The sequence below is a fragment of the Podarcis pityusensis genome (genome assembly GCF_964106645.2).
Source record: "Podarcis pityusensis genome assembly, chromosome: 16".
Taxonomy (NCBI): Eukaryota; Metazoa; Chordata; class Lepidosauria; order Squamata; family Lacertidae; genus Podarcis; species Podarcis pityusensis.
In genome coordinates, this window is record NC_138041.1 from 11,505,420 (window position 1) to 11,520,141 (window position 14,722).

General features: G+C 45.2%; 1 protein-coding gene and 1 long non-coding RNA gene across 2 annotated transcripts; one reads left to right on the forward strand and one right to left on the reverse strand.

The window, feature by feature from the left end:
• Window positions 1-4,240: 4,240 nt before the first annotated feature.
• On the reverse strand, window positions 4,241-9,303 carry LOC308465544. The gene is made up of 2 exons (XR_013980496.1): window positions 6,165-9,303; window positions 4,241-5,087 (listed from the first exon to the last, which is right to left on the reverse strand). It is a non-coding gene; the product is annotated as an uncharacterized lncRNA (long non-coding RNA).
• Window positions 9,304-9,514: 211 nt separating this feature from the next.
• LOC308465761 (uncharacterized protein C11orf98) lies at window positions 9,515-14,367 on the forward strand. The gene is made up of 4 exons (XM_080985970.1): window positions 9,515-9,647; window positions 11,038-11,162; window positions 12,249-12,346; window positions 13,473-14,367. The coding sequence occupies exons 1-4, from the start codon at window positions 9,612-9,614 to the stop codon at window positions 13,634-13,636; spliced, it is 423 nt and encodes a 140-aa protein (XP_080842096.1). The 5' UTR covers window positions 9,515-9,611; the 3' UTR covers window positions 13,637-14,367.
• The last annotated feature ends 355 nt before the right edge of the window (window positions 14,368-14,722 follow it).

Consider the following 14,722-nt stretch of genomic DNA (forward strand, 5'->3'; position numbering starts at 1 on the left):
AATATATGTATTTTTGCAAACGTTGTGAGGTAGGACTAATGCACTTTTGTGTGTCATTTTCATCACTTCATTTATTTTCTCCAAATATATGTAGACAACTCTATAAAACATCCAGAATAAGCGCAAAGCGCTACTGTGCTTTGGTTTTCAAAAAACTTTGTAGAGCATAAGCTTGGTGAAAGTCAGAACACATTCCACATACCAAACAACTTTGATCTATTTTTTGCACCAGCAATATTCCCCCCAAAGGGAGGTGCACCGTTCCTGGAGGTACTGCAATACCAGGTCGATGCATGGAGTGGACGGAGCAAGCCCCTATTCCATCTCCCAATTCCAAAAATCCATTTAATATATAGTCCTCAAATAGAGGACATATCAGATATTAAACTGATAAGAACAGATACTACACTTGATCTTAGCCAAAAGGCCGAGAAGCGATACCAAACCAAGCAAAAATTAAGCGGGTCTCCTTTTCCGATGGCTTTTGAGGTGATGGTGGGTACTTGGCACCGCAAAGCTCTCACCACCCCATCAGAATCAGCACCATTTCCAATTCCACAAAATACACTCTGACAACACTTCTACCTGTTTTCCAACTCCGCACCCTCTAGATCGACAATTTAACCTCAAAACTCGATTATTCTTTCGATTTTATCAATTTCTCAGCAATCTGCCTGGTTACTCCGATGGCGATTGGTGCTAAATCTGCATAGACCCACCCATTTACCCAGCAGGCACTGTGAAACTATTAATTCATTGCGTGCCGGCAGAGGTTCCAAATCTATCCCTTTGATAGTTTCCTGTTCTGTTGAAAGCTTCTAGCTTGAAAAGCTTGAAAAGGAATTTCCAGCACTTAATGACTGCTGATAATCTATCTAGTGACACGTAGCCTTAGGAACAATTTACCGGTAAATCCAGATCCTTTTAAGTTTACCACATTTACTTGCTTTTACCCTTTCAACTTTGATTTCAGCGTGAAATGCACAAGTGTCCCGAATTATTAAGAACACCTTTTCATTTGTATTTGTTTTCTTTAATTTAAAAATTGGAGATATATCCGCCTTCAAATCAACTCATTATGCTTTAAGCACAATTAAAATAAATAGCAAATATATTTGAGACACTAGTTTGTGTGAGCCCATAAAAGCAATGGAAAGGCATGGTGGTGGTAAAATAGTTTAAGACTTAGTAGGTTTTTTATATAGAAGTTTATCGTTCTAGCCCAAAGCAATGACAAAACCACAGCAACAGTACCAATAAAATAAGACAGTACAGAGCTTACATCCCCAATATGAGCCAATATCCATAATTTGAGAGGACACCAACAAACTCAAATCCAGCCTTTCAGCTGGATTTATAGCTATTTTATCTAATGTTCTGTTTTTAATCTTCTGTTGAAAGCCGCCCAGAGTGGCTGGGGAAACCCATCCAGATGGGCAGGGTAGAAAAATTATTATTATTATTATTATTACTCCTTTCTCCCACTTTTATTTCCTTTTTTGAAGCCAGTGCATAGGGAGCCACTCTGTGTGTGACAAAGCTGTCGCGCTCACTCAAAAGAAACTAGACCATTTCTATCAGGGTGTACCTGCTTGCTTGCGTCAACAAAGCTTTCAGAAAGTGATCTCTTGGGTCTCTATATAAGGAACAGGCAAACAGATGAGTGATGTCTTCCACCTAACGTTGGCCACAAATACCAAGGCTGCCTGCATAGGGCACAACACAGTGGTCATCAAAGACTGCAGTCGTGTTTATAAAGTGATGCCTAATTCAATAAAGACATTGCTAAAGGAAGCTGGTAAGAATTTGGTCAGGTAACTAGCTCTAAAATGCTGTGCTCTCAAGTGTGGATACCAAGGCAAAAATCTGGTTAATAATAGTCTAAAACAGGGGTGGCCAACTCCCAAGAAACTGCGATCTACTCACAGGGTTAAAACCTGGCAGTGATCTACCCCCTTTTGTGGGGTTCATGTCAAAGTTGTTGAGCATTTTGTAGGAAGGAAAGCCCTGTTTTTTGGGGTTCAGGTCAGTTGCTGAGCTTTTTTAGAGAGGGAAGTCCCATTTTGGGGGGGGGGGGTGCAGGGCAAAAATGTTGAGCTTCTTTTAGGAGACCCAGTTGTTCAGCTTTTTTGGGGGGAGCCACTGATCTACCATGCAACGTCCTGTGATCTACTTGTTGGACGTGCCTGGTCTAAAATATCTTGACAAGCGGCTTTTCAAACTTGTTACCATCCAATTCCATATAGCACAGTGCAGGAAAACACTCAGTAGGCATAGTAGCAAATTAAAAAATATATACTTTAGCTGAGTTCAGTCCACTCTTGCCTTAATTGTTGGCCATCTGTATTCTGTATGAATAAGAGCTGCTACTTCTGATAGTAGAGTATTGTTTGTGGGGTGTGTGTGAAATATACTGCAGTTTCCAAAACTTTAATGGAGTTTGAATCTGAACCTGAGTTTTCAATACCATAGAGCATTTGGGTAAGCGCTTTACTACCAAATTATCTTCAGGGAAGGTTTAATCAGCTGCCCTCTCCCTTACGGTTGACAAAACTTTGAATCAATGCTCCTATGCTTTTCTGTGCTTTGACTTTCACTGCCTCCATATGACCAAGAGAGTACAGTGGTACCTCTGGTTATGAACTTACGGTACTTTGTTCTGGAGGACCGTTCTTAATCTGTGGTACTTTAGTTAATGGGGCTCCCGCTGCCGCGCAATTTCTGTTCTTACCCTGAGGTAAAGTTCTTAACCCGAGGTACTACTTCTGGGTTAGCGAAGTCTGTAACCCAAAGTGTTTGTAACCTGAGGTACCACTGTACACCCAGGTATCTAAATGAGCAAGTTTGTTCTAGAGCCTGCTGATAAAACACCATCAGCATGCTTAGGGCTGTGTTTGCCAAAAATACAGTATACACAATACAATATTGTGATAGGTGCTGAACACCTCAAAGAGATTTTTGAGGCCCAAACAAGAGAGGGGAGTACAGCGGCTTTTTCTACACCACCTACAGCATTCAGCTTCATTGGCTGTCCACATGTTCTAGAGAAGTTTCCCAACCTTGGGTCTCCTAGCTAGCAACACCAGTGGTCAGGGATGATTGTACAGTGGTACCTCAGGTTAAGAACTTATCGTATTTTTTGCCCCATAGGGCGCACCTAGGTTTTTTTTGGGGGGGGGGAATAAAGAAAAAAAATTATCCCCCCCCAGGCGCAGGGCTGGGGTGGGGGAAGCCCGAGCTTCCCCCAGAACAGGCTGCTATCCGCAAGCCTAGGGAGCCCGGCAGGAAGTTACGCTCCTGGGCTCCCAAGGGTTGCGGAGAGCTGCCCAAAGCCCGGGGCACACTGTTCAGCGCGCCCCAGGCTTCGGGATGCAGGCAGCTCTCTGCAACCCTTGGGAGCCTGGCGCGACTTCCCGCCGGGCTCCCTAGGCTTGCGGAGAGCTGCCCGAAGCCCGGGGTGCGCTCCACTGCGTTTCCCAGGTTTTGGGCTGCAGGCTGCTGTCCGCAACCCTTGGGAGCCCGGCGGGAACTCCCGCAGGCTCCCCAGGCTTGCGGATAGCTTCCTGAAGCCTGGAGAGCGAGAGGGACCAGTGCACACCGACCCCTCTCGCTCTCCAGGCTTCAGCAAAAGCCTGCATTCGCCCCATAGGACGCACACACATTTCCCCTTCATTTTTGGAGGGGAAAAAGTGCGTCCTATAGGGCAAAAAATATGGCAATTCGTTCTGGAGGTCTGTTCTTAACCTGAAGCACCACTTTAGCTAATGGGGCCTCCTGCTGCTGGAACACGATTTCTGTTCTCATCCTGAAGCAAAGTTCTTAACCCGAGGTAGTATTTCTGGGTTAGCGGAGTCTGTAACCTGAAGCATATGTAACCCGAGGTACCACTGTAGTCCAAAAAAACAGCTGGAGACCAAAGGTTGGGAAACACTTGATAATTGTGGTTGCCCTTCCCATCACTGGGCACTGCTCCCCCTGCCACCCAATGGTTTTCCATGTGACCTAGAACATGTCTTTGAAGGCTGATAATGCCTCTTACTTGCCTGGAGCTAAGAGGAGTGTGCATAGAAATTGACCTACTGTACAAGGTTAACATTTCTATCAATTGCTCCAACCACTTTTGCCTGTGGCCCTGCCCCACCAATGGTTTGTGGCCCCTGGAAGGTTGCAGAAGAGAAATTGCCCTCAAGTTGGAAAGTTTCCCACCCCGTTTATAGTGCCACATTGAGAGTCCAGAGGGTAGTTTTCAGCCACATTTATTATAAAGATATATAACACACAAACATGCCCATCAGCAAATATTTCATGGAAGACAACAATGTAAGATAGCAAAAAAATCAGAGAAAAGTTTACAACAGAGACAGCCTAAAATTCTGAATTTAGCACAATTACAAGTCCTGGGTGAACTTTTAAGGTGACAATACTTGCCACTGAAGAATACAGTGAGGGTGCCAGGCGAGCCACTAACAAGGTAACCTATAATCTACAGAGCTAGCTGAAAGGCTAGTGGCAGCATCCCATCAAAGCCCAGTTTTGTGCACGAAAAATCAAGGAGTTCAACATTAACACTTGAATTAGATTTTGGCTGCCATGTAAAACCTATGCCAGGATAAAGCCAGCTACACAACTGTATTTATATCTAGCATCATTTGAACCCGGATTCCCAGGGGCCCTCAGCAGACTAGCTGCTGCCCCTACTGCAAATATCCACCTCCCTGTAACTGGACACCCCACCCCACTGGTTCTGCGCCTTTCCCTTTGTGGCAGCAGCTTCACCACGCCCCTCTTCCCTCTCGTATTTTTGGCACCATCAGCACCGAGGGCTTCTCTGCCACTTCCAGGCTCTGAGAAACGGCACGGCAGGTCAAGCCAATTAGGGAACTAGGGACTCTTCTAATTCCTGGGGCCTATAGTCAGTGCCCAGTAGGGCTGCGTGCTGGCACCCGGCCTGCTGAACCTCCTCTCCAGATTCTGGGGCCCAGCCTTTAAGACCCGTGGGCACCATTGCCCCCTTCTACAGTAGCCTTTAGCAGCTTGAATAGTCTTGCGCCTTCAGTTCCAGATCTCCGCAGAAATCTTAAAAAGCCCTGTGGAGAAAAAGGAGAAAATATGCTTAAGGGTTTCTCCCCACACACAAAACGGCCCTCTCTCTACAGGCTCTAGATCAGGCATAGGTAAACTCGGCCCTGCAGATGTTTTTGGGACTACAATTCCCATCATCCCTGACCACTGGTCCTGTTAGCTAGGGATGATGGGAGTTGTAGTCACAAAACATTTGGAGGGCCGAGTTTGCCTATGCCTGCTCTAGCTGTTCCACAGGTGCCCCCCCCCAAATTTCCACCGGCTCTAACAAGGATGGCCAAATGCCAGGGCTGAGAAGGGGTTGTAGTCGTCCCTCGTCTGAATGGGCACCATGTTGGAAATGGCTGTGGTAGATCCAACATGTCTTTTGTCCCAGTGCTTGAGGATAGAACCAGCAGATGGCAAAGCCGCTGGCACCGAAGACAGAACACTGGGTGGGCATTCCTGTACCTCCGGACATTACAGAGCCGGGCACTGGGGGACCCGGGCCTGCCAAGAAAAGGAGGAGCTGTACTGAGGGGAACCCCCACCACCATTGTAGCAGCTACACAGTTAAGCAGTAAGCAAAACCCCCTCTTTATAAGCCATAGGAAGAGATCAAGAGTAGCCAATGCGGCTTCGCAACTCCTATCATCTATGACAATATTGGCCTCGGACCTGATGGGAGATGCAGTCCTAACAAAAAGTAGAAACAGGTGGCTCTCCAGAACTACAACTCCTATAATCCCTAGTCACGCTTGCTGGTGCTGATGGGAGTCTAAGTTCAGCAAGATCTAGAGGGCTAGAGGTTCCCCATATCTTTATAGCTAGATGCACCATGTGAAGTGCTTGAAAGCAGTGTTCTGATAATGTGAAGTATTAATAAAGTAGGGTTGTCATATTTTGAAGAACAAAAAAGGGGACACATTTGCAGACTTCTACTTTTAACTATGGATCACTATGACAGCTCTAATTTTAAATATCTCTATTATATGTAGGCTATAGAAGCTGTGATATATTGCTAGTAGCAACGCTCTTAACTTTCAACAACAAAATAATAACACAATTTAAACTCGTGTATCGGTACAAATATAAACCAATACCTTTCCATCACTTTCAGATGCACTTTGTTCTTCTTTCTGACACTGTCTGGCCTAAGCATATTTCTCTGTAGATCTGATCCTGTTCAACAACTGCTTATTGCTTAAGAGATAGGCATGAAATTCCTTGCAAGTAAAGTGCTTATAATTATATTGTATTAGCAATATACTTCGCAGTGATTCAAAGGGTAAGTTGCCTCTTTCTTTGCTCCACTGACTTTGCATCAGAGAGAAGATGCGTTCCACATTCGCATTATGTGGTGCAATAGCAAAAAAAACCTGTGCAATTTTCAGAAGTTCTGACTGGCACATGTTTTCGGAAGTCTCAAAGTACTTGGCCCATTTCTGATGCGCCTGTAGATTAATGAACTCCTCATCACCTTTGTATCGATTTACAAACTTCCTAAGGTTGAAGAATTGATCAAAGCATTTCCCATAATCTATGGACACATGCCTGTCCAGGAGAAATTTCATGGAAGATTCTACCTTGTCCCACTCTAGTGACTCACTAAGAGACATCCACATGAAGCACGAAAACTCCTTCATGGGCTCCATCCATTTTTCCAGATATTCTATGCAGCTGCCGTATAAGCTATTTACCTCTGCACAAAATTTGTCACATTCCGCACTAAGACCATGCTTACGCTTTTCTGCTAGGAGGCTCTTAACTTTGAGGCACATAAAGTTGTTGCTCTTACGTTCAGTAAGCATGTTATGAACACAAAGCAGAACTTTCAGAACCTCTACAACTGAATTATTTTCCCTCTCGAGTTCCAAAATATTTGAGTGAAAGATACTCATGAGAGACTGCAAGTGCAATAAATAAACCTCACTGAACTCATGTTCAAAAAAGTTTTTTAACACTGTTGGTGGTTTATTCTGCGAGAGGAAAAATGCCTTGACAGCTGGAAACAGGTGAATGAGTCTAGTGATGCTTGGAAATAAGGACAACCACCTTGTTTTGCTATGCGATAGCAGGTGTTTGTATTCAACGTCCACAAATTCACAGTACTCCTTTAACTGCTCTGTTCGGACGCTATAGATATGAAAGTACTGGTATATCCTGAAAAGGATGCCCTCAACATCGACGTCCAACGTCTCTGCTGCCTGCTGTACACAGTTATTCAAAATGTGTGCTGGACATCCCACACCAATTAAAGTTTTGTTATCTAGCTCATTCTTCAACTTTGCAAACACATTTCTTCCTTCTGAATCCCATGGCATCCCTCCAAACATTGTGTTGCAGTTGTCACCTGTGAATGCTATACATTTATTTAATAGTCCTTTACTATCAAGCGTTTCCTTCACGTATGAGGAGATTGTATCTGCACTCTCGTTGGGTTGGCTTTGCATTTCAATTATTTTGGACTGCAAACCACCACTTTTCCAGTCAAAATATTGAATAACTATCGGAAACACCTTTACCGAACCATGGTCACTCCCTCCAGTAGAAACTCCGCAAAAATCTACTTCATTTTCTTCAATGCTTTTCAAAACGTTTTCTAAACAATCAGGTACCAAGACAGAATTTACAATTGCCTCAGTCTTGGTTTTTGCGCTTGAAAATATCCTTGCAATATCGTAATCTGGGAACGTGGTCCTCAGCGGGCCTGATGTACACACCATCATGTTATAATTGTTGTGGTGCTTAACAGTGTGAAAAGCGAAAGTTCCCTCTGCTGCGGTTACTTCATCTTCCAAATTGCTACCTGGTGTTACGAAAAAGTCTGTTAAGAAAGAAGCTTCTCCCTGAATTGCTCTTTTGTGTTTTTCGGAGTCCACATGCGATTGCAGGTTGAGTCCTCCTTTACATGCCACAGAAACAAACGTACCTGGTTTACATATCATGCATTCACCTTCAAAATCATCTCTACCTCTTCTAAAACAGGTATACTTCTTCTGTAGCTTGACAGAAAATTTACATTTTCTTTTTGGCATTTTGACACGTAGACATACAACACCTACAAAAAACAGTTGTGAAATAAGTTACTGAATACAATGCTACAGTATATGACCATTAACTTTCCCAAGAGCACCTAACAGAGAGACACGTAATTGTCCGTGTGGCATCTATGGTAAATGAAGCACATTCTGCAGCTTATGTTGAAAGCCCTGTAAAAAAATGGAATGATCTTGACCCACGCAGAAGCGGGTTGTGTTCGCTTCAGGATGCGAACGGGGCTCCAAAACGGATCCCGTTCGCATCCAGAGGTACCACTGTATTCTAATAGATTGAAAATCCATCCCCATTTTCCTCCCACCCCACAGGCTTCCTTCCTTCCCGCAGCCCAGTTTTAGAGGAAGGGTGGGGGAAGTCACAACTGTAAAAAAAACCACAACACAAATCCTTGGTGGTCTATTCCAAGCAGCCTAGAGATCCACCGGCGGCAGGAAAAATCTGAAACCAGCGAGATCAATTATTCCAAAAGGACTGGAGTAAATTTATACAATGTTTGAAAGATTACTGTAAGCAATTAACATCACTAGCAGGGTTGACTTATGACTTGTAATGAGAACCCCTTCTCCCTTTTTATTTTAAGTAAAACTTGAATGTCTTTTCGTAATGAGTGAAATTAGAACCGGAAAATGTATAAAAGGAAATGATATAAAGGTTGACTTTGAAAGCCATGAGGCGGGAGGGAAGGAAGTCGATGGGCTCTAAAGAGCCAGAAAGATAAAGTGGATAACAATGTTATGATTGTATATCACTAAATGGAAAACTAATAAAAAGTATGTATACACGTGTATAAAGAGATCCACCGGCGGACCCCCGATCTGCTCATTAAACAACTTTCCCCGCTGCTTGTTTACCCAGGAGGAGGAGGAGACAGGAAGGCTCGGTGGCTGAATTCCGGCGGGGCTTATGATCCCTGCTATGGCGCGCAGGACGAGCCGAGGAGCAAGCGGGAGACGCGAGAGGCAGAGCGGGGAAAGCGAGGATGGAAAACATGGAGGCTCGTTAAGGCGCACAGGCCTCCAGAACCGCCACGTGGCTCCCCCGCACCTGCCCTATATAGGCTGGCTCCCCCAGCCTAGCAAATAGGATCAGGCCACCTGCACAAAGCCGACCCAAATGCCCCTGCGGATCCCATTTGACCCCCAGCCTCTGTTGACCAACGAAATCCAGGCAGCCAGCCAGCCTCCCTCCCTCTCTCCTTGCTACTCACCTCCCTTGCAGAAAAGAAAGAGGAATCCTCCGCCTCCTCAATTTATATTTCAGCCTGGAGCTATCGGGCGCCACCTCGTGGTCATTTTTCAAAAGTAGTACAGAAGGAGGGGGAAATAGTGCCCTCCTGCCCTGATTGGCTGTTTCAAAGAATCAGGGGCGTGGCCTTGAGGAGGGGGCGGTCCTTCTAGCGGAGGTTCTCGCTATGCCTCTCCTACCCGGAAGTTAAACTACACAGGGCAGTATAAGGAAGTAGGCGAGGAAGGGCGTCACGTGGGTGAAGCATGGGAGCCACTGGAAAAATCAACCGGCCCCGGACGGTAATTGATCTTTTCTCTCCCCTCCCGCATCTTGTTCCGGGCTTTTGTTTTGTCCCGTTTCATGGCTCTTATTTTTTGATGTTTTTCCCAATGGGGCTAATAATGTCTAGCATTAGTCTAGAGGAGGGATGGAGAGCCCGCGGCCTCTCCGATGTTGTTGGACGCCACCTCCCGTCAGCACCAGCTAGTATGGCTAGCGATTGGCGTTTGTGGGAGTTATAGTTCAGCAGGGTTTTGGAGGGCCATAAGCTCCCCTATCTCTGGTTTGTTTGTTTATCACATTTGCATCCCATGTAATATATATATATATATATATATATATATATCCCATGTAATATATATATATATATATATATATATATATATAATTTTTTTACTCCAAGGAGCTTAAGGTGCTATACGTGATTCCCTTCCTCACAACCACCCTGCGAGGTAGATTAGGCTGAGAGACTGACTGGCCCCAGTGAGTTCTATGGCAGAGTAGGGGTGTTTGAACCCTGGTCTTCCAGGCCCTCCCTTTAAAAAAGCAGCATATGAAATGGGAAGAGTCGTAAGGTGGTAGACTGAGCTGCATTTGGTGCGTGATGTCTTTTTTGAAAGCTTGCCTTGTTTCAGATTTCCTGCCTTTTGAAAACTAATGAGCAGGGGAGATAAACTGAATGCTGTCGTTCTTCCTTGTGTGCTAGCTTTTTACTTGTGAGGATGGTTGTTGAAGCTGAGCTTTTAAAAATACCCTCAACCGTCAGTCTCAAGTATTGTAGTATAATCTATTATACTGCATTTAATAGGTTCTTGTATTTTAGTGTTTTGTTGGAAGCCACCCAGGGTGGCTGGGGAAACCCAGCCAGATGGGCAGGGTATAAATATTATTATTATTATTATTATTATTCTCCCCTTTTGTTCTGCTGCCCTGTGTGGATCCAACATTGAATTGTGGTCATAGGTTGGTGTGGATGTCCTATTCTTGAATGCTTCTCTGGTAAGAAAAAAACACCCTGCTTGTAGGACTAAATACAGTGGTACCTCAGGTTAAGTACTTAATTCGTTCTGGAGGTCCGTTCTTAACCTGAAACTGTTCTTAACCTGAAGCACCACTTTAGCTAATGGGGCCTCCTGCTGCCGCCACGTCACCGGAGCATGATTTCTGTTCTCATCCTGAAGCAAAGTTCTTAACCTGAAGCACTATTTCTGGGTTAGCAGAGTCTGTAACCTGAAGCGTATGTAACCTGAGGTACCACTGTACATTAAAAACAGTTAAAAACAGAAACAGCATACAGCTAAAATTGGACCGCCAACTAAAAATCAGGCAAATTCATGGAGGCCAAGTGGCTACTAGGATGTTGTTGAGATGGTGACTTGTGTGTCTCAAAGTGGCTTCTCTCTATTTTAGGAGCTACAGAAAAACCTTTTCAAAAGGCGCCGTGTCCTTAGCAAGCAGAAGAGGAAGAAGCACCGGATTGTAGGTGCTGTGGTGGATGAGGGGCTCATCACCATTCATCACCTAAAGAAACGTTGGTGAGTTATGCTTTGCCTTAGAAGCTCTGGGAGAGTTCACCCACTGAGAAACCAAAGAAGAAATCAGAGTCTGGTCATTAGGATAATTTGGAGGAAGGCAGTGCCCAGTCCTGCTCCCAGCCTTGAGATGGGCATGGGGACTGGAATCTAGAGAAGTGGGGAGAGTGTGAGCTGGATTGCTTGGCTTTTTTCTGTCATACTTGCAAGAAAAGTGGAAAGGATTCCCTTTCCCGCCCCGACCTGGCCACAGTGATCTATGCGACGGTCACCTCCAGGCTTGACTACTGTAATTCGCTCTACGTGGGGCTGCCCTTGAAGCTGTCCCAGAAACTCCAGCGGGTGCAGAATGCTGCAGCGAGGCTCCTCACGGGGTCTCTGCCATGGGAGCATATTCACCCAGTGCTTTACCAGTTGCACTGGCTCCTGGTGGAGTACAGGGTCAGATTTAAGGTGCTGGTTTTGGCCTTTAAAGCCCTTCACGGCCTGGGACCCTCGTACCTACGGGACCGCCTCTCCCGGTATGCCCCACGGAGAGCCTCAAGGTCCATAAATAGCAACACCCTAGAAGTCCCAGGCCCTAAGGAAGTTAGATTCAACCAGAGCCAGGGCCTTTTCAACACTGGCTCCGGCCTGGTGGAACGCTCTGCCTCGTGAGACCAGGGCCCTGCAGGATCTGATTTCTTTCCACAGGGCCTGTAAGACATAGTTGTTCTGCCTGGCCTTTGGCTTGGAGCCAATTTGATTCCCTCCCCCTCTTTCTTTTTTCTTTTCCTTTCTCCTCCTGTGATGAGGCTGCATTTTAATATTTTAATGTTTCAATATTTTAATGTTGTATTTTAATCTTGTTTTTAAGTTGTATTCATTCAACTTGTTTTTATTATTGCTTGTTAGTCGCCCTGAGCCCGGCCTTGGCTGGGGAGGGCGGGGTATAGATAAAAATTATATTATTATTATTACTACTGTTTGGCTGGGGGTCACATCTGTGCCGTGCATTTTAAAGCACATTGCAATCCAGCAATGTGTGGTTTAAAAACCCAAACTTCTCCTCTTTGCGCATCACCACCTCCCTGCCATTTCCCTCTCCAGTTCTAGCTCCAGAGCAAACATTACCCTCTCTGGGAAAAAGAAAAGGAAACTGCTGAAGCAAATCCGCCATTCCACAAAGGAGAAGACAGAAATGCAGGGTAAGCATTTTTTAGGGCCAGACCTTCAGTTCTCCCCCACCTCCTACCCTTGTCCCTTAAGCAGGGAAGCCTTAAATCAGTATTTTAAATACTGAAACTCTTAGGTGCCATGGACCATTTTATGCATTCAGCAGATGTAATGGGTGGGACTTTTCTTGGATTTTGCCACTTTAGGTTCTGGAAGGGATACTTGCATATTTGAATGACCCTGTCCCTGTATAGTAGAAAAAGATTAAGCTGAGTCCACTTTCTGGGCATGCTGGTTTTCTGCATGCAGGAATTATTATGTTTTGTTTCCAGGGGGTGAGGGTAATGCAGATGGGAGCCCCACTTACACTCTGAAGTGGTGCTATCAAAGAAGAGCTTTAGTCAGTATTTGGTTTTGTGGAATGTGTAAAATTGGTTCTCTGCTACAGCCTGATTAGTTATGAATATATGAAGCCTCCTTTTAACAGGGATCTCATTGCCCCCCAACTCCCATCAGTTCTAGATATCATGGCCCAAAACATCAGGGGTGATGGGAGTTGGAGACTAGCGACATCCAGAGTGCCACAGACTTTGCACCCCAGTCCTTGACACAGGTCCCAGCCAATCTGGGATTACATATGAAAGGCACCGACAGAGGTGTAAAATAGGAATGGGGGTTCCAGTCCCCATCAGCCCCAACAAGTATGGCCAACAGTCATGGGTGATTGGAGTGGCAGTCCAGTAACAACTAGAAGGCCACAGTTCCTCCACTCCTACCTTTGTTGATGCAGAGAGCAGGCAATTTTGCTGCTCAAATGAGGGACTGCTCAAAGGAGTACCTTGTTCTCACAGGTGTACTTAGCTTTTAGTGCTGCAGTTCCAGCCCTCTGGATACAAATGAAATCAGGGGGGTGCTTGATGTCATGTTTTTTGGGTACCCATTGAAGACATGTTTTGTTCAAGGACGCTTCCCTTGATAGGTGTTACAGTCATGTATGAAAATTGATTGTCTGTTTATGGATAGTTTTATTGTTTTTAGAAATTACAGCTTTTAGAAACTGGGGTTTGTGTTTTATCCCATTTTTAAATTGCTTTCATGGCAGTTGCTGTACCACTGAGCTACTGTTTTTAAAGTTCCTTTTCTCTCTCTGTATTGCAGTTGACCTTTCTCCAGGTCCAAATAAAAATGCCCAGAGTGGCAAGCGGCAGAAGAAGAAGAAGAATGGGGGGAAAACAGCTGGCCCAGATGTAGAGATGGCAGAAGTGGCAGAAGTGGAGCCTGCAGCAGAACCAGGGAGCTCAGATCTTCCTTTGCAGTCTTAAAGCTCAGTCTCTTCACTCTCTTTCGTTGCCTGCTGGCAGAACTCTGGGGTTAGCGGCAAGGTCCATGGCTGCAAAACCAGGAAAGTCATAAGGATTGGGCTTGGAAGCTCTTTAACCCCATGGACTTTGATGTGGCTAGATTTCCGTTAAAAACACACATAGTCTTGAGAGGTTTGCTAGACAGGCTGCAACTGTCTAGTTCCTTTGGCTCTCCAGATATTGCTGAACTACAGCTCCCATCATCCCCTGGCCTTTTGCCATCTAGATGGGGGCTGGTGGGAGTTGAGGTCCAACAACTTCTAGAGGGGCCCAAATTCCCCATCCCTAAACTAAAAGTAAGGGTGAGGAACATTTTTCTCTCTCTGAGGATTGCATGTTGATGTTGGGTGGGATGTCAAAACAAAAGTGAGTTGGTGAAATGCATACCATGGATACTGTGCACACATGCAGACTTTCACTCTTCTTCTGTCATCCCCCCCCCCCCAAGCTATGGGGCTTGTTGGGGGTAAACATTTTGGGGAGTGTGTGCACTTAATGGAGACTGCAGCTGAGGAGGGACATTTTCTGCTCAAAGATCTCTCACCCTCCAGTGCAATAACTGGAAAGGCTGGAAAGCAGTCTTCGTTTGGCACCAATATAGAAGGCTTTTTGCCCAAGCTTAATTCGGGGGTACAATTTTTGGCAGATGTTCCAGGGTTGAAATATTGTCCCAATAAAATAGCAGAAAACCAGTTCTGTGTCCTGGCTTCTAATTTCTTCCTTGTTCTTTGTGTGTTTATAGTGGTGGTGGGAAAAAACATGTTTCTGGGTTATTGGAAGGTGTTCTGAATGAAAAATAAAGGAAATCTGAAATCTATAATTTACTATACAGTAGTTTAGAAAAAAGGACACGGGTGGTGCTGTGGGTTAAACCACAGAGCCTAGAACTTGCTGATCAGAAGGTCGGCGGTTTGAATCCCCGTGACAGGCTGAGCTCCCGTTGCTCGGTCCCTGCCCCTGCCAACCTAGCAGTTCGAAAGCATGTCAAAGTGCAAGTAGATAAATAGGTACCGCTCCGGCGGGAAGGTAAACTGCGTTTCCGTGCGC

Coding starts and splice junctions, on each gene's coding strand:
- LOC308465761 (XM_080985970.1), top strand. CDS start 9,612: ATGGGAGCCACTGGAAAAATCAACCGGCCCCGGACG. Junction 9,648..11,037: donor AAATCAACCGGCCCCGGACG/GTAATTGATCTT, acceptor TCTCTATTTTAG/GAGCTACAGAAAAACCTTTT. Junction 12,347..13,472: donor GGAGAAGACAGAAATGCAGG/GTAAGCATTTTT, acceptor TCTGTATTGCAG/TTGACCTTTCTCCAGGTCCA.